Here is a 19607-nt window from a genome sequence, read left to right on the forward strand (position 1 = left end):
CCCTATAATTAGCTGGCCCTCACTAGTCATGGCTTCGGGTCGCCAGTGTTTCTTTTCAGAAGTGACTTCTCAGGGGAAAGCTGAAGAACACAAGGCATAATGAGGCACCTACCGATGCCTCTCCATGCCCTGAGTTCCCTTCTGGAATGGAAAGTCACGCTAACTCCACAGGGCTGGCCTGTGGCATACTGCTTTATGCCACGTTGGACTTAATGGCAGCTCTTGCTATGATCTGGGGAAGGAAGGAAATTGGTGCCAAAGAGGGACAGAGGAAGGGATGTTGTAAGTGTCTTGAAATTCTACTTGACAACACTTAGTACACTGCCGGCAGAGAGACCACGGCAAAGCAGCCACCAGGAATGTCTTCTGGAAGCAAGAGGACGCTGGGTTAGGGAGGAACCTGTTACCTGCAGGGAGAAGCACCAGGTCTGTAATGCGGGGAGTTCAGAGCTGTGGGATTCCTTTCCGATCCCTCTCCTGCCTCAGTTGGCCAGCCGGGCCCTAGGCTCTCCCACTGTCTGATCTTGACAGGAATGGCTTACTGTATCTATCTCTGATTTCCTTCCCGTCTCTCTACTTTCTGACCCCAGCTTTTCTATCTGCCTTCCAGAATCGCTCTGAGTTAGGCCCTTCCTGCTTCCTAGGCTCCGGTGTCTTTTTCCGCCTCCAGCCCTCCACCCTTGACGTTGGACAACCGCCTCTGGCCGCCGGGTGCGGGTGGAAGGCTCCCCAGAGCCTCTTCAAGACGTGGTAATGGCCCCGCACTCTTGGTCTCCCTAAACTGATGGAGAGGCCAGACCCTCCCCACTTCTCTCCGGGGAATGGCCGCTGGCTCCTGAGAAGCTGGGTTGGGGATCTGGGGAGGCAAGAGAAGATTCCTCAGACCTAGGGAAGGGGGTGGGAACGCACGCCCGCTGGGGAGAGGCTGTCCGCGCTCACCCAGGGCAGGAGGCAGGGACCCAGTCTGCAGATAGAACGAGAGAGAGGGGACCTCACTAGGGATTAAAGTTCAGGCTTCCTCCTGAACTGACCCCCAATCTCACCCCGAATTACTGTCCTCTTCTCCAGAAAGTGACTCTCCCGCCGCCAGGTCACGTGGGCCCCGGCCTGGGGAAGGGAGCCTGGCAGGGCCCCCACCCTCGCCGCTGCCCCCCCCCGGCCCCCCCCCCCGCTCCCGCTCCCACCCCCCGCCCTGGCTCCGCCCCGTTCCCCGCAGCGCGCCCCCCCCCCCCCCCCGGGTCCCCCACCCCCGGCTGCGCCCTCCCCGGGTGCGGGCGGCCGGCGTACTGCGGGGCTGAGCCCGAGCCGGCTCCGGCTGTCTGCGCGCCGCGCTCCAAGGCAGCGGGGTGAATGGACGGCATCCAGCCCGGCCGGCAACTTGAAAATAAAAATAAAACAGAGAGAAAAGAAATAAATAATAAGGAGCGCGCCAGAAAGCCAAAGAAAATACGATCGCCAGGCCCAAGCGGGCTGCGAGCCTGCAGCCGGCCCTCGGCCGCGGGCCTCTGGCACTGGAGGCGGCGGGGCCTTTGTGCTCCCCCGGCCACCCCCTGCGCGTTTCTGTCCTAATTGAAGAAACACAATCCCCGGGCTGCGCAGCGACGCGCCCCGCGGCCGCCGGAGGCCAGAAGGGGCCGCTGGCTGCTGGCACGGCCGCCAGAACGCCCCCGCCCCGCAACAGGGACCGGCTTGTTCTTTGTGCCGGCAAATATTTATTTTGGTTCAAGTGGACGCCTTTCCACAAAGACCACCTGGTTGTAATCAATAACACCTATTTTCAGATAATCTGCCGCTCTCTAGGCAGAGCCCACGGCACTCACCCAAACAGAGACCTTTTCAAAGGACATTTTAAATGGACTGGATTCAGAGGGCTGGAGGAGGGACCCGGGCTGGGGGGGGGGGGGGGGGTTGAAGGGCGGAGGGGAGGGGAGCCCACGGACCTGGGTGGTCAGGCCGGAGCTGGGCCCAGGCGCTGCCAGGTGGCCCTCTCCCCTGGGACCCTGATGGGGGTTGGGGAGAGCTTCCAGGAATGTTTCTCCAAACAAATGAAAACCTTTCTCTGGTGGGCCAAACGTTGCTGTAGACGTAGACTTCTAGAAACTCTGACAGTAGCTTCCTCTTCCATCCCGAAGAGCATCTATTTGTCAGATCAGGACTTGGGCTGGAAGCAGCACCAAGGGCACTCCGGCTGGCCAGCCTCCGAGGAGCACCTTGCTTGTAGAGTTAGCATCAAACTAAGAGCGTCTCACAGGACAACGGTTTGTGCAAGAATGTGTGCTGATCACCTCCCTGGGGCTGGCTGGCATGTGCGAGGTGTGGATGCAGCCTGGAAGGAGGTGGATAAAACGTACATGGAACGTACATTCCACTGGGGAGAGACAGACGGGAAACCCGTAAATAGGTAACATACTCAGAGAGAGAGAGGCGTATTACAGGAACAAAGAGATACGTGAAGACGCTTTGAAAACTGTAGATTGCTTTGTGTTTCAGTTCAGAGGTGGAAACCTCTCTCTGGGCTGCTTTGTCTCCTCTGTGGCAGGTGTCAAGGAGGTGAGTCCATACAGGAGGAAAACCCCAAAAGAGTCGGAAGGTGCTGCTGGCCCCATGACATTTCAGGTGGAAACGCAGGCCTGGGTAAGACCACCTACTAACGTAATTTCAGAGCCTCAGAATCCTTCATCTCGGATGGGGATCAGTAACACCCACCTCGATGGGTTGCTGTAAGGATTAGATGAAAACTGATAGACTGCTTCACTCCATGTTACTTCCTTCCTCCCCAAAATGCCATGTTTTAGTCAAGGTCCAGCGGTGATGCAGTATCCTGGTGTAAAATGCCATTTTTAGACTTTTCATAAGATAATTTCAGATTTCTAGGTGAAGCATGGAAACCAAATAAGTCCTGGAAGCTGAAACTGGGGATTGCTTTCACGGGAGGTGCTGGGCTGGGTCCTTCTGCGCTCAATGTCATCTTGACTCTGGCAGTAGGATTGGCCCAGCCAGTTGGTCTGGGTGCCTGCCGAGCCCACAGCCTGACTCAGGGAAGAGCCAGACTTGCTCTGCAACATGGGACTCTCACTGTTGGGCCCTGACCCAAGGACAGCTAAGCCATGAGCTCCAAGTAAACCTTGAGGTGCTCAGAGTGAGGTGACTAGTTAGCTTAGCAAGTAAATAACTCAGCGGGCCTCCTCTCAAATATTTCAATGGGACTATGGAGAGATCGAGGCATGACATAGTGGACGGCCACAAGGGAAGATGTGAAGCAGGTCTCTTAGTCATGGGAACTTAGGAGCACGTTCTCTTGAACTCCTTAGGCTCTAGCAGCTTTCTTGTTCCAGGGCTCCATGAGGCTATCTGTCCATTTTTGCCAGATGTCCATCTTCCACATCGCCATGGGTGTTTTAGAGTAAATTCCCAGTACTTGAAGAAACCAGAGTGAGTGCCTGTCCCTTACAACTCAAAGGCCCACCTTTTATTAGGCCTGTCTAAATAATGTAAGGCTGTTCTCTAACCATAAGCAGCCAGGGTGGGGAGAGGCGTATAATGGGCACAATATAAAACCGTTCAGAAGAGTTGTCCTTTATCAGTTAGTAAGGGCCTCCCTGCTGTCAGAGGATCTGCTGTAAAATCTCAAGAAATAACTTCTCATATCCCAACACTGTTTTCTCTGTCCTTGGAGACGGTCGGGAAGAGGGGACAAGACTGATTTACTTAGTCCTTTGTGCTGGTGGGCCCTGGCTGGGGCTGAATTTATGTCACTGCTCTTCATCAAGAATGTGGCTTTCTCCCTCTGATGAGATGTCCCTCAGCATTGATTGTTAGCTCGGAGCTTGCTGAGAGATTAAACTTGGGCTCAGACAACCCGGTGGGGGTCGATGGCCCAGGAAAGATTATGATAAGGCAGGGGTGAGGGACAGGAAGGAGGGTGGTGTGCTGGAATTTAGGATAATTGAATTTGCTGTGCAGCCAGCAGTTATGACCTGGGTCATCCGCTGGATCTTGGGTCGTAAATCCACTAAGACCAGGAAATTCCAGGGTTAGGCCAATCTTTCCATTTTTTCTCAGAGACTAAGATGGTTGAGGATTTAGAGAGGAATGGTTTTCACCTTCTAAAGAAGCTGTGACTCTGAGCAAACTAATATTTTTGCATTACGATACTTAAACGTGTATTTCAGAAACCAAGTATCAGTCCCTCCGTTTTTTTGTCAAGTTTCTCCCAGGAAAACCAGCAGGACCTCCTATTTATGGACAATTGTCTATCTGCTCTGATTACCCAAAGTGCTGGAGGTGGAGTGGGCTCCCTCCAGGGGTCTACTGCTTGTGAATTATGAGACCCTGTTTTGACTCCAATTTTCTCTCCATTGCCTTTTGGGCATTTGCTAAGGCAAAGCTGTGGGACCATTTGTAATTAACCCACAACAAACTGAACAGCTGATCTCCTGAAATCTAGATATTTCTTGCAAAGTCAGAGTTGACCTAAGGCACACTGTATGCAAGTAATTTTTATGGTGTCTCCAGAATTTTCTGGAAATGCTACAAATACTCCAGGATATTCCTCTTGGAATGAACCAAATTTCCCATAGGTGAGGTGCTTGAATCCTCTGGGCGAATGCAGGTGTCCTAAGAATGAAGGGCAGCTTAGGGGATGACTGTGTCTTTGGCCACACAGGTTATTGGGGATGGAAATCCTCACTTTCCTCTGCAACCCTCTCTTCACTTCCATCTGACCAAAATCTTCAAGGGTTGGCTTTGAGCACAACCACCAAGTCTAGGATTTGTTGCTGGATTGAAGCCACTTGGAAATTTGGATCAATGGGAGTTTTGTGTGTTGGATTCTGATAAGATGATCACTGAAGTTCATTAAATATTCAGCATGGAAAGAAGACTGAGAGCCATCTTTGACAGGTTTTAGCTACAATCCAAATTCAATTTGCTTTTCAGAATCAGTGGCAAGTTCCTATTTCTTCCCTATAGACTACGTCCCTTGGGAGAGACAGCTTGAATTCTTCACATAACGGTCTCAGGCGGATATCTTATGCGTTTTGGTTTCCAAGTAGTCAAATATTCTATTATGATTTTTTTAAGACAAAACTTTGAGTTATTCAGAAAAAAACTAGGTAAGTGGAGGTTCCTAAAAAAGACAAGGGCCGAGCAAAGGGAAAGGAAGTTGTCAGGAAAAGCTGGGGTATCTGGAAAGTATTGCTAAAGTATGTGTGGTACTTGATTAAATATTTCTGAAAGCCAGAGCCTAGAGGCAGTACAAGAATCATTGGGAAAGAAATACTGCATATTCTGGGGAAACCAATCAGTACCAAACACTGGCTTGGTAAAAAATGCCAGCAAATTATAATAGTGCTCTGGTCTTATACTTTAACTGTATCTCTCACATGTTTATTTTCTCTGTGTGTCTCTGGAGTTAACCATAAAGACGCGGGATAGACACCTTACCCTGCCTCTCAGACCTGCTGGGCAGCCGGGCCCTGGACATGTTCTGCCCAGCAGGTGCAGTTTGACAAACAACAGGCATGTATCAGACCCTTCCATAAAGCCACGCACTTGCTAAGTCCTAGGAATTAAAAAGAAAACATTGGACACAGCTCCTGCCCTTCATGTCCTTATAGTCTAATGGAGGACACAGGCCTTCAAATACAAACAGATCTGGATCTGAGCACCGATTGATAATCAAAAGTAATCAAAAAGTTGATGCCTTTCTTAACCCCAGCTTCCCTCAAAAAACACTTGTGGCATATCCGAGAGTATTGTTTTTCCACACTGGCCAGACATATTCTTCCCCATCTCCTTCCACTCTCTCCCCTGGATACCCAGCTCAAGATTATTTGTTTAATTTGGGAGTGCCTGAGTGGCTCAGTTGGTTAAGTGTCAGACATCCACTCAGGTCATGATCTCACGGTTTGTGGGTTCGAACCCTGTGTTGGGCTCTGTGCTGAGAGCTCAGAGCCTGGATCCTGCTACAGATTCTGGGTTTCCCTCTCTCTCTGCCCCTCCTCTGCTTGTGCTCTGTCTCTGTCTGTCTCTCAAAAATGAATAAATGTTAAAAAAAAATTTTTTTAAGATTGTTTTATTTTATGCCCATCCCCAACCAGCTCCTAGCTCCTTGGTCTCTCTGGTTAACTCCTATATCTTTCTTTCCTTTCTCTTGTTGTACTCTAGATTCTTCATCTCAAAAGGTGTAGGTGTGTGTGTGTGTGTGTGTGTGTGTGAGAGAGAGAGAGAGAGAGAGAGAGAGAGTACAGAGACAAGCAGAAACCACATTAGTGAGATTTGTAGTCCTTTGTCCTCACCCATGGCCCAAACATACATACGTTCAGCAAGATTTGTGCAGTTTTAAATGTATATTTCCAGATCTTCCCTTTATCTGCTTCTCTTCTTTTCACCTTTCCCTTTCCCTTCTTTCCCATTCGTTTCTTTTCTCTCCTGAAGTATTTATTCTTGAAGCCATACAGGGAGCAGAATGAGGTAAGTATCAGAGTGCAGTGTTATCAGGGCCTGCCCTGGGGGACAAGGGCTCTCGTGTGGCGTGTCCCAGAGTGCAGTGCTAGTGTCCAGGTGGAGCAAAGACAGTACCCATGGGGGACAGGGGTGCGGCCTGTCATGAGTCAGGGCTTGAGCAGATGGAGGAGGGTGTCCCTGCAGAGGGGTGGCCTGGCTTGGGGTGTCAGAGCTTGGACAGGATGAGGAGGACATCATATGGAAGCATGGCCTGGTATGGGGTAAGGAGGGAGTCCATGTAGTGAGGTGGCCAGGGTGGGAACTGAGAGCCAGAGCAGGGAAAGGAATGTCACATGGGGGTGGGGGTGCAGCAGAGATAGGAGACAGTTGCATGCAGGAGGACTGATAAGTAAATGCCTAAATTATGCTAAATGGAAGCCATGTTTCTCACTGTCAAATAAGGGAATTACAATATGGGAAGGGAAAAACTAGGGTGAACCCTGTGGTGTTAGATTGGAAATGGACGCATCTGAGTAAATGTCAGGTTTTCAATATAGATGGAGAGATAAAGAAATAACTATGGACATCAATGTCTAATCATATCTGATGGTTAATTTTAAGTGTCAGCTTGACTGGGCCGAGCGTTGCCCAGATAGCTGGCAACACATTATTTCTGGGTGTGTCTGCGAGGGTGTTTCTGGGAGAGATTGGCATTTGAAACTGCAGGCCAAGTAAAGATCTCCCTCACCAATGTGGGTGGGTGTCATTCAATCTGTTAAAGGCCAATCGGTTGGGTAGAGCAAAAAGGGGGAGGAAGGGTAAATTCTCTTTCTCTGCTTGAGCCAAGACATCCACCTTCTTCTGCCCTCAGACACTGGCATGCCTGGTTCTCAGGTTTTTGGAGTCAGACTGGGAGTTTTACCATTGCCCCGACCCCTCACCCCATTCTCTGGCCTTGGGATTCACTTGGATTGAATTACATCACTGGCTTTCCAGGTTCCTCGGCTTGCAGATAGCACGTTGTGGGACACTTGGTCCTGACGATTGCATGAACTAACTCTTATAATAAATCCCTTCTTATATATCTCTCTCTCTATGCATCCTATTGATTCTGTTTCTCTGGAGAATCCTAACACAGCATATGTATACATGTAGATATCTCTGTGCGTGCGCGCGCGCGTGTGTGTGTGTGTATGATGTATGTGTGTGTATGTACATATGCTACCTAACTCTGTCCCCTGGAAAGGCCTGGGAGCAGTGACCCTGCAATAGCAGTGAGCACACCTAGTACTCAGATTTTGGGCTCTAAATATCATTTTCCATTAAAAAGAACCAGTGATCCTTGGAGAAACAACTGATTTGGGGGCTAGGCTAGGGAGCCCCAAATACGTTGTTGGAAAAACAAAGAAGTGCTCAAAGATTGGTGGGAACATATCAAAGAGCACAGATGCCAATTTTAATGGCATCCCACTGGGGCAAGATCATCATTAGACTAAACAATGATAAGAACACATATCTAGTGGATAGAATTAGAAACCATGAGTCTCTAGAGACATAAATAAATGAATACATTGAAATTTGAAGGTGAATGAGATATTTACATGATTTCAAAGTACCTACCCACAAAACACAATACTTGTTGATTACATAGGGGAAAAATACAGTGGACAAGCTTGGAAGACACTACCTTTTTTTTTTTTTAATTTTTTTTTAATGTTTATTTATTTTTGAGACAGAGAGAGACAGAGTGTGAACAGGGGAGGGGCAGAGAGAGAGGGAGACACAGAATCTGAAACAGGCTCCAGGCTCCGAGCTGTCAGCACAGAGCCCGACGCGGGGCTCGAACTCACGTACCGTGAGATCATGACCTGAGCCGAAGTCGGATGCTTAACCGACCAAGCCACCCAGGCGCCCCAGGAAGACACTACCTTAATCAAATCACCAAAACGAACTTGATCAATAAAGGGATAAGTTGAAAGTGTGTGCCATCCATAAAGTGCATGGAGAAGGTAGCATCCCTCTGTGATACTGCTGTTGTAGATGCCTAGCCTAACTCTAATAATGAGGAGATACCAGACAGCTCCAAATGGAAGGCCATTCTGCAAAATAACTGGCCTGTAATATTCAACATGGTCAAAGTTCTAAAAGTCAAGGAAAGGCTCGGGAATGTTGCAGACTAAAGATGTGGGACAATAGGGCCCTGGATGGATCAGTAGGGCCCCAGGGTTATGAGATCAAGTCCCTCATCATGCTCCTTGCTCAGTGGAGAGACTGCCTAAGATTCTCTCCTTCTGCCCCTCTCCCCTGTCTCTACTCTCTTCCCTCTTTCTTAAAAAAAATTAAAGACATGGGACAACTAAATACAACTGGGATTATGAACAGAATTCTTTTGCTGCAAAAAGCAATAGTAGGACAATTAGCAAAGAGTGAATGGTGCCCAAGATATGGACAGAAATCTGTCCGTATTTACTCCCCTCTTGAATACATCTCTTGCGCAGCTTCCAACGGCCAACCTTTCTGAAGGTATAAAATGTGCTTCTAGTTCTTACAGTGACTGTTCCTAAATAAAGGTGCTACTATCTGAAGGAAAAATAAATCTGTCTATGTTAATTTTCTGATTTTCACAATCACACTGGATTACGTAGGAGAACGTTGTTTGTAGGAAATACACTCTGCAGCATTTGCGTGTGATGGAGCCATCAGGCTGGCAACTTATTCTCAAGTGCTTCAAAAAAAATGTTCATTGTAAACTCAACTTTTCTGTAAGTTTGTGACTGTTTCAAGCTTTTAGAATTTTTTAAATTAAAATAGTATATTCATGATATACAAAGGAATTGGAGAGTGTGATTCGACTCTTATTTTCTGATATCTGAGAATGACGACAGACAGCTACTTACCAAGACAATACCTCGCGTTTCCATAGTTCTTTTCAACATACGGAACATTTTTACTTACAGTGTCTTACTTGACTCCCATGACAACGTTGTACGGTTATGACGATAATCTTCATTTTACAGATGGGAAAATCAGGCTCAGATGTAGTATGTCATAATTAGGATAGTGGAAACGACTGGCTTCATACCCAGGTGTCTCTGATGCCATCCCTGTTTTTTTAATCTTTTATTTTTTATTTGAGAAAGAGAGAGAGTACAAGAGGGGCAGAGGGAGAGGGAATGAGAGAGAGAGAGAGAGAGAGAGAGAGAGAGAATCCCAAGCAGGCTACATGCTCAGTGCAGAGCCCAACTGAGGGCTCAATCCCACGACCCTGGGATCATGAGCTGAGCCCAAATCAAGAGCCAGATGCTCAACCGACTGAGCTGCCCGGGCGCCCCTCCCTGTCCTGTATGTATTCTCTTAGCGTATGGTCTGCAAACAATCTGGAGCCAAGCTTACTAGGCATAAAATCCTAGCTCCCAGCCTCTACCTCTTAGCCGATTTAAAAACCCAACCCAGCATTTCTGACAAAGGGCATTTTTAGCATTCTTTCATAACAGTCTCATTCTATTTGCAGCTTCCTGCAGCTGACAGCATGCTCTACAGACTTCAGGTATAGGCAGAGCCAGCGAAGGGCAGACTCCCAAGTCGGGCACGGGGGAGGGCTGGGGATGGGGAAGACACAATGGCTCTCTGGAAAATCCAGTTTACTCCCACTTTTCATTCATTTGGAAAATGCCTTCTTGACCGCAAAACAAAATCTACCCTGCACTCAACTCCTCGAACAAAGTGCTCACCGGTTACTGAGGATTTAATAGAAGTTCTCGGAAGAGCCTAGCACATACTAGCAGATAGCAGTGATTTTAGATATACTTCCTGTACAGTATTTAATAAAGGGTTTTCCACATGTGTCATCTCGTACCTCACAGGAACTCATCACGGAGACATTACTCAGCTCCTCGGTTCAGAGGTGCAGCTGCATCGCCTTGGAAAGGTCAGAATTTGAACCCAGGACCTCTGGCATTACATCCTTGCTCATTTATCTACCTAAATTGCCTCTCTCCTCCCACTAAGAAAACACATGAGGTAACTAACTCAGTTAAAATCCAAAAGGTTAGTTTAGCAATTGTAGGTAAGTGAGTGGTCTCACTGGAAACTTTTTCTGTTTCCCCTTAGAGCTTTTAAGCAAAGTGTAAATTGACTATGTGCTTAGGAATTTACCAGCTCAGACAGACTGAAACAATTAGACAGGAGGCCAAGTGAGAGTGAGAGAGGGAGACAGACCCCAGGCACGTGAGCAGTGAGCCGACATTCCTTTCAAAAGCTTCCCTCCATATCCTTTTGCAATTGGCTGAAGCCCTAAAGGTTTGACTGGCTAAACCACTTCCTCTCAGAAGTGTCCGTCAACCCCCAGGGGAGCCTGGGATTTGTAGTCCTGACGTCAGCTGACCTTTCATAATCCTTCAGCTGGACTCCCGGCTGAAGGAGTACAGTGTCAATTTCAGTAGCTTTCTATATGATGAGGTATCCAGTGTGCTTTTTGCAAGACACAAAGCTCGTCCTGGATAAGAGTTGAAGCCTCTGTTTACTCACCAGAGCCCAGTCCCCTGGTCCCCCTCATTCTAGTTCTTTATTACCTCCCTTCTCTCCCCCATTGACATGAAGCACCATTTCACTGCCTCCTCCCGAGGGCATGCTGGACACAAGCCCAGCATCGCAGCTGATGTAGAGGAACCTCCAGGAGGCAGATCCCCAGCTAGGTGTGGGATCAGGGCTGGATAGCAGAAGAACCATGCCAAAGGGTTGCTGCCCCAAATGGTACCTTCTCGATAGGTTTTAAGGTAATATATTTACATGATGGTTGTTGACTCGATAGGTATTTGAGGAAGTGGACTGTGACACCAAGTCCACAGACCACCTACAGAAAACACTGCATTTTATTTTATTTTTCTTCGCTTTCTATTCCCTCCCCAAACATTGCCTTGGCTTGGCAGCACCTTGGCTTAGGATACACAGATCTTCCTTTCCACCCTGGTGTTCTGGAACCTCCGGATCTCTTTTGGTCTAACCTATACCCTATCTGAGGGCCCACATTTTAGCATTACCCACGGACTAAATAAACACAGTCAACTGCATGCAGATATTACTGGTGAAATTTTAAAAATGGTCATCTTAGGTGTTATTAAATCTTTAGTGGTCATTGACCACTAAAAATGTAGCAAAACAACAGATGTCGAATTTATATCTTCCTTTGTGTGGGAGTCAACAATACGTTTCGACAGTAGAAAAAAAATGACCTCCTGTTCAAAAGAGTGTTGATTGGCATGCCAAACCTTGGGAAAAAATAATTTCCATTAGAACCACTCACGGGCTTACCATGCTTCTGTATGCCTGGCTTGCACTGTTTATTAGACTGAACGAACTTCATGACATAGTTACAGATAGTTGAGTGGGGAAAATACTGAGCGAGCAGCCAGGATGGCCAAGAGACAATATGTCCTTTGCCACTGGTCAGGTCAGCTGGATGCTCTTGAGAAAGCTAGTAAACCCTAAATCTGGGCATTACAGGGGACTGAATGCCAGCCTTCACACCACACAGATGATTGTGAGGAGAAAACGGTACCCTGGTCCCGTCAGGGAGGCACCGACTCCCTAAATGTGGGAGCATTGTGGGGAGCAAATTCAAGAGGCAAGGTTTGGCCAAAGTTCTGAGACTGTAGAGGTGATGGACATAGGCCAGTGCTTGAATAGGGCATATAAAGAAAATCTCTTAAAAAGGTGAACTCCTGATGGTCTACGCATCCCGTTTTCCCCAGAGCAGCAAGAAATACTTGCCTCTATTTTCCCTAAAGATTACTTTGCAAAACTGATGGAAAATTGCTTGGCTGAGGTGGAGATTTGCAAAAGAATCCAGCTAAACTGCTCTTTTTTTTCTTAACTTTTATTATTTATTTTTGAGAGAGAGGAGAAGAGAGAGAGAGAGAGAGGGAGACAGAGCATGAGCGGGGAGGGGCAGAGAGTGAGGGAGACACAGAATCTGAAGCAGGCTCCAGGCTCCATGCTGTCAGCACAGAGTCCGACTCAGGGCTCGAACTCTCAAACCACGAGATCATGACCTGAGCCGAAGTTGGATGCTTAATCGACTGAGCCACCCAGAAGCCCCAAGTTCGAGTATTCTTAAACATACCTGGCCTTTATCATTTCTCTTTCTATGCTTGGATCACTAACACCAAGTTTTTATTTTCTCCTTTCTTAGAAGTCACTAGAAAACCCATACATACATACTCATTCCTCTAACGACTACCTTTCTTATTGAGTGTTGACAGCAAGGATATGCAATACAAAGAAAATAGGAAGAAAACATTAGAATTTCAGTTTTAATTTATTTTTATATTGCTCTTGAAAAAAATTCCTGTTTTGTCTTTGTTTTGTAATATAAATAGTAATAATGTGACGGTGTGTACGATTCATAAATCAATGTTCATATATTGAGAATATTTGCTTAACATTTTTTTTTTGTACTGGTAGAGTGCAATTAAAAAAAATTGGAAAGAAAACTTGGAGACCAACGTTCTGGGACACATCTCCTTTCATTTAGGTAGACACGTTGTCTAGAAGGTACTCAGTGTTAGCCAGGGAAGATTACATAGATACCGATGAGTCTCATTTCCCATACCGTCAAGGATTTTCCAGGCCTCATTTGTTTTCGTTCTAAAATAGAAGAAATGAAAACTAGCTGCCTAACACTGAAGCAATTTGAAGCAAGTTTCTTCCTTGAAAAGAAAAAAGACCCTAACAATATGCTTGGGTCATAAGACCCTGAGGTCATAAGACCGGAGGAAGCTGGGCCATCTTATTTGTTAGACTATCAGGAGGATGGCCACTTGGGTTTGAGGCGCTCAGTAGAGGCAACAGACTGAAGTTAGCTTCGTTCTGGTTCTTGGACACAGATCATCCGTGGCCATGGCTTTCATCTTCTAAATCCCTTTTAGGCTGGAGAAAGATTTAAATGACATTTAAAAAATTTTCCGCAAACGTCATCAATAATGTGAAGGTTAATTTAGCTATCGACTTGACTGGGGCCACTGGGTGCCCAGGTTAAACATTATTTCTGAGTTTCTATGTGCAAGTGTTTCTGGCTGAGATTAAGCTTTCTATCTGTGGACTCAGTGAAGTAGATGGCCTTGCCCAATGCTGGAGGACTTCATCCCATCCGTTGAGGGTGTGAATAGAGCAAAAGGCACAGGAAGGAGGAATTCACTCCTTTGTGTCCTGCCTGCCTGCCTGCCTGAGGTGGGACGTTTTCCCTGCCCGTGGACTGGGATTTATACCATCGCCTTCCCTGATTCTTAGGCCTTCAGACTCAGATTAGAGCACATGGCTGGCTTCCCTGCGTCTCCAGCTTGCACAGCAGGTCATCGGACCTGTTGGCCTTCAGAATTTTGTGAGCCAGGTACTCATAGTAAATCTTCACAAATACCGTATATCGTATCAGCCCTGTGCCTCTGAAGAACCCTAATACAAACAATAAAAAACCACATCGATTTTGTGCTTCCCGCTGCACACGTGAAAAAGTCTTTCGGGTGCAAGAGGTCCACAGAAAAGTTACCCTGGGCAAACCCTTTGACCTAATGAGGGGTAAATAAGAAACCAGTGTCCTTAGTTCTGAGAGAAGGCACAATTTATTTAGTCAAATTATTTTACAACATAGTCTTCATTGACAGTTGTCAGCTTAACACTTAATATAGTCTTAAAAAAGTCAATGATTACTTGCAAAATTATATATATTTTAATATCTAAAAAATATATTGCATATATAAGGCAGGAACATCCCTTGTATCCACAAGGGAAAGTTTGTTTGTTGTTTTCGAAGTTGTGATTATTGCATTATGGCTATTTACAAACATCGCCAAAGCATTAAAGATTTAAATGGATTGCTTTAACCTGCTTGTGCGCACGTGTTAAAGACAGCACAGTGCTTCTCTTCCTAGTAAAGTCAGTGACTTAAACGTCCTGGTTGCTTTTTAGCAATAGTCACATTATGCTTTTTTCAAACCAGCTATAAAAACGTACAAACAGCCCAAATGTACAGATTGACAAAAGATGTACAAATTACATTTAAAAAAATAACAACGACCGATTTGATAGTAAAATTGTATTTGTGACCGAGGTCAACTCGTTTATTTATTCTTTTTACTTTTTTAATTATTTATTTTTAATACTGTGAGATATAGGAAAATAACTCTGCATAATTTATACAGTAAGTTGCCTTCTGATTGGTTGACCCTGGACTGGTGGTCTGACAAACGCACAGCGCTTGCGAATCTGTTTGTGTCTAGAAATCCCTAAGACTTTTCAAAGTTCTGGGACCCACTGTCATTACTTTAAAAAACTATTTAATTCTCTGTCTTTCAGGAATGTCTGCATTTGCATTAACATTTCTTAGATCATATCTTGAGTATTTCTAGAGAGGATGGTCGGCCTAGTGCATGTCGACCACTGGGAGAAATTTTGCAATGCCCATGGCTTCTTAAATACGACACACATGTTCTTTCTTTTAAATTCCAGTTGGGTGAAAACTTCACTGGCCTTCACAACCAATGTTCCAGTTGCCATCCACTGAATTAGGTCCTGCTAAAATACGATTATAAGCTTCCTGCCTCTAGTTTCACTTAGTCTCAAACCAGAGCGTAACTGGTTAAGTCCATGATTCTTTATCATACTGAACCCTACAAGGTCCATGATGAGACCCGTGTATTGATAAGAAACTGCTTTGGTCATAAAAATACAAAGAGAAGGTACAGTTTCTTTCCTAGAACCATGATACAACCATTCCAGTAATCTAAATATTAAACTCAGAAGATGGTAGGAGATTGAGAATCCAAACTGGTGTACTGGCCCAGAAAATGATCCATCTTTGTGTTCAAGGTAGAGGAAGCAAAAGTTACCAACATTTAAAAAAAAAAAAAAAAAGGATTGTCTTTTTAAAGAACAAAGGTTCTATCCAACAAGAAAGAACATCCAGTTTTGTTTTCTCTTCAAGGCCACGTACGTCCTTTGGAGTCCAAAGTATCGCAGGAGGTGTGAGGAATGGGGGCTTCGGGTAGAAGGCCACCGATGATTAAGCTTCTAGTAGTAGCTGCCTAAGTGTGAGGGCACGTGGGTGTTAGGATGGCGGGGGACATTGGGGTTGGGGTAAATGCCACCCGTGGGGGAGGTCCAGTATTGGGACGCTGCTCCAAAGAAGCTGGAGGAAGTGACAGGCATGGAGGACGGGTGGGGAGGGACAAAGTTCACCTTCTGTTGATGGGCGTGGTAGGAAGGCATATAGGAGATATCAGAAGGGTACTTGTACATGGACGACTCGGTCGGATGCGGCTGCAGAGCCTGGGCGATGCCGTGGAAGTCAAATTTGTAGGCATACCTTTTGCCATGCACTTTGGTCATAATGTTTTTATCATAGTAGTATCTGAGGGCCCGGCTCAGCTTGTCATAATTCATGTTGGGCTTGCTTTTCCGCTCCCCCCAGCGCCTGGCCACCTCATCGGGGTCCGTCATTTTGAATTCCCCGTTGGTCCCCTCCCAGGTGATACAGCTGGCGTTGGCACTGTCGGAGAGTAGCTCGAGGAGGAATTGCCACAGCTGGATCTGCCCGCTTCCTGCAGGCAGTGAGGCAGACGGGAGAAAACAGAGGATCTCAGCCTGGGAAAGCCAGAAGCTCAAGTCCCTAAATGCAAGGATCCTCTCGCCCTTCATAAGAAACTCTTAATTTCCTTTTACATGCAGAATCTACTGATTCCGGCAGCCCCTGTTTTCATTGTTGACTTGCTTTTCTGTTTGTCAGTGAGGCTGCCTTCATAAGCAAGATTAGACCTTAAGATAGTGTGCCCCAAGGCACACTGGGAAAACTCCCTGTGGGTAATGAGGTGCTGGCTTCCTTAGAACTAGCTGTATGATTTGGGGCAAGCCACAAAAAAATCTGGGGCAAGATTTTTGAATCTCTTCTTCTCATCTCTGTCTACTGGATGAAGTCCCCCCAAGTATTCCTGTCAGTGTGAAAGGGAGTCGGGGCCAGGAGACCGCTGCCAGAGTCACAGGCAGAAGGTGAGGCCCAGGCATCAGGCTGAAGGGACCTGGAATGTTCCTCAGCAGAGCCCTAGTGCTTGGCTCCCAGGTCCAAGTCTTACAGAGAAGAGCTGGGGCAGAGAGAAAACTAAGGCGAGAGGGAGCTGGGTGGCTCCTGCCTCCTATCCCAAAACAGGAAGGGCCAGGCACTAAAGAATGGGCCTGCAGAAACTGGTGACAGGAGTCCCCCGGGATGGGAAGGTGTGGGCTTTATTACTGTAAAGTTGCCAGTTAGCTCACATACTTGGTGATCTTGGTTTGGAACTCATTTGAGAGCTATTCTTAATAACGAACTCTTAAAATACATTGTCAGAGTCATTTTATCTACAGCTTTTCGGGGACACACCTCTTTCATAAGGCTGGATAACTGCAACACTTTCTGAAGTCAAGAATAATACGCCTTTGGAACATCTATTTACTTGTGACTTCCGGGAGGACCATAACTGAGAACTCACTGGAATTGCTCGTCTTTCTTCCCCACCCTGCCTTCTTTCCTTACAAAAATTTCTACCTGTGCCATTTATTACTAATCTCAACCTCCATGCATATATGCATGCTAATATATTTGTTTTTCCGAACTAGCCTCAGCTAACGGACATAACTAATAACAACCTAATAACAACACCCAACCTCTCACTTGTACCCTCGAGAAGCAGATGTTGACCATTTCAAAGGAAGGAGTGCAAGTAACTTCCTACTCAGGTGTCTGAACATAGGACAGAGGTCTCTGTGTGACCTCACAAAGCTATGGAACTTTCTGGAAAGAAAAACCTTCCAGGCCAAAGTAAACTCACCGGGGTTGGCTAGGCGACTGCTGGTCGGGCCCAGGATCTGATATGGATCTGAGGAAGCAAAAAAGGAAATTAGCTTCACTGTTATTAAAAATATAAAAACAACAGCATTAATAATAAGAATACCCCCGGGGTTTATACTTTTATTTCAGTATCATAGAAAAAACTGATTTCAGAAAACTTTACTACTTTTATATGCAGGCCTCAAAGGTCTGGGGCATAGTTATAGTTTTCATCCCCATAATTACAGAAACATAGGATACCAGCAGTATCTTTTTTTTTTTTTTATTTTCATATTTGGTGTCTAACATTTGTCATTACTGGCAACAGAATCATGAAACCATATGGAAAGAAGCTGGCTAATACTCAGTCCTAATGAATAAGGTAAAGGATGGCTCGTTAAATGGGTTTAAAGAAAGGTCTAATGATTCTTAGTCTTTTAAGAGCTCTCTACACACGTCTGTTTTTGTGATGTAGCATTAAAAACACGCGCCTGGAAATCAGGCAGCCCGGATTCTAGCCCCAGCTATGTTGCCGACTAACTGATTCACTGGACAGTCTCCGGGTATTGGTTTTCTCATGTGCAAAATGAAAGCGTTGTGCTACTTGACTCCTTCGTTCCCTTCTAGTACCAGATTTGACAAGACTGGCCAGAGTTTGTATCTGAGCTATAAAATGATTATTCTTTATATCTCAGTGTATGTAAAACTTACCTGATTATTTAATTCTAAAAAGAACCTTTGTGATTCTGGTTATGTGAGGTTGGTCTTCCTTTTTTTCAAGGGAGAAAATGGTATAGAGCTGGATCATAACTTGGCCAAGCTGTCAAATGTTTGGTACAATTTTGCTATTTTTGCAAATTGTAATTGCAATTTTAAGAAAATCAACATGATCTTTAGGTTTCTGCTTACAATCATGAATTAACTTGAAGAGTCTTCAAAGCTACCTCGTCTACCCTCTTGCATCCACATATATGTGTCGTAGGTACACAGTATGACAACCAAAATATTTTTGGCAGGTAATGTCTAATTTTTTTATTGTTGAGAATTCTTTAAATCCACTGTGTCAAATCCTGTTTGGTTTGTATTTCAGAGTCAGCAGGCTCTTTCTTAACCTTCCTGATGAAATGTAGGTTAATTCTCTATTGCTCTGCCTTTGGTAGAGATAGGAAACAATATTTATCTGTCCCGAAGCAAGTGACTTGTTCAGAACTTACTCTCAGCTGTGTCACACAGAGAAGACACAGAGGTTTGGGAGTGGACACAACAGCTGTCTTCAGATATAGGAAGGCCCTTCCTACAGAACAGGGGGAAGGCTTTCCAGAGAGCAAACTAGAAAGCTTGATGGCAGTTAGAAGGAGGGCGACTTTGGCTCAAATAGTGGAAAGGAGCCTACCGAAACAGTGAACTCGTTACTCATATAAATATTCAAGTAGAGGTGAGGTAATCAAAAGACAAATGTAATAGAAGGATGTTATAGACCTAGTTTCATTCCAAGAGTCTCCCAAGTCCTTGGTTTTAGAAGTTCCCCTGCCTAATTTGTTAAGCTGACCCATTACGGGATGGGGTCATTTCAGAAGACAAGTTGTGTGAAATCTCAAAGGTTTGCACAGCAGCTTGGGAGTCTGAGGCTACAGCTCTAGTTGTCTCATAAACCAGCTGGGTGGTTTTTGGCAAATTACTTGACCTCTCTGGGCCTCAGTTTCTTTATTTTACAACATGAGGCGTTGGATCTTTTAATCTTTACATTTGTTCTATCTCCCATAGTCAATGAGTGTTCACCTGTTCTAGGGCCTGCTACTTGTAATTCACAGAGCGATTACAGGGAGTCAAATACAGACCCTCTCGGAAAGAGAAAACCGAAGACACACACTGTCTATTGTCTCAGCCCTCCTCAGTTGACCACACAGAACCAATGGTTGGATAAGGAGCAAAGGAGAGATTACCGATCACGGACAGGTACCTGGTTGGGGCCTTTGTTCAGTATTCTTACTCATTGCTTGTGCTCCTGCAAGTGGGGGGCCTGCGGCAGGGAAAGAAATACGGTAAGTGGGGTCACTCTGTGTGAGGGAAGAGGAACGTCTTGTTAAATGCCCTCCATAAGGAACACGAATGTGCTTTGTCATTCATTTGTTCATCCTCTCACTCTCTACTCACTCATTCATTTTAGTTTCTAAATATTTATCTGGAATCTACTGGTGCTGGCAGTATTTTTGGGGCTAGAGATTCAGCAATGAACCAGCAGTTCTGGTAGAACTTACCAGAACTTACCATTTTAACGGAGAGACAATGATAAACAACAATAAACATA

The 19607-nt window shown here is 45.7% G+C and overlaps 1 protein-coding gene and 2 long non-coding RNA genes across 8 annotated transcripts in view; 2 read left to right on the forward strand and 1 right to left on the reverse strand.

Annotated features, from left to right (window-relative positions):
* The first annotated feature begins 221 nt into the window (after positions 1–221).
* LOC113593249 (uncharacterized) lies at positions 222–9281 on the forward strand. The gene is made up of 3 exons (XR_003413344.2): positions 222–426; positions 611–750; positions 2540–9281. It is a non-coding gene; the product is annotated as an uncharacterized LOC113593249 (long non-coding RNA).
* Positions 9282–14044: 4763 nt separating this feature from the next.
* The window catches only part of FLI1 (Fli-1 proto-oncogene, ETS transcription factor), a 129730-nt gene continuing 124167 nt past the window's right edge, over positions 14045–19607 (reverse strand). For all 5 annotated transcript variants that reach the window (XM_027036907.2, XM_027036905.2, XM_027036909.2 and 2 more), the window contains 3 exons: positions 19260–19319; positions 17301–17348; positions 14045–16040 (listed from right to left, as the gene is read on the reverse strand). In XM_027036907.2, coding sequence (XP_026892708.1) covers positions 15511–16040; positions 17301–17348; positions 19260–19319 — 638 coding nt within the window. In that variant the 3' untranslated portion in view covers positions 14045–15510. The remainder of the gene's footprint in view (positions 16041–17300; positions 17349–19259; positions 19320–19607) is intronic.
* Positions 16002–19607, forward strand: part of LOC128311899 (uncharacterized) — a 29061-nt gene continuing 25455 nt past the window's right edge. For both annotated transcript variants that reach the window (XR_008290566.1, XR_008290565.1), the window contains exons 1-2: positions 16002–17681; positions 19088–19255. This is a non-coding gene — a long non-coding RNA (uncharacterized LOC128311899). The remainder of the gene's footprint in view (positions 17682–19087; positions 19256–19607) is intronic.

This window comes from Acinonyx jubatus, chromosome D1 (genome assembly GCF_027475565.1).
Source record: "Acinonyx jubatus isolate Ajub_Pintada_27869175 chromosome D1, VMU_Ajub_asm_v1.0, whole genome shotgun sequence".
NCBI classification, from domain to species: domain Eukaryota; kingdom Metazoa; phylum Chordata; class Mammalia; order Carnivora; family Felidae; genus Acinonyx; species Acinonyx jubatus.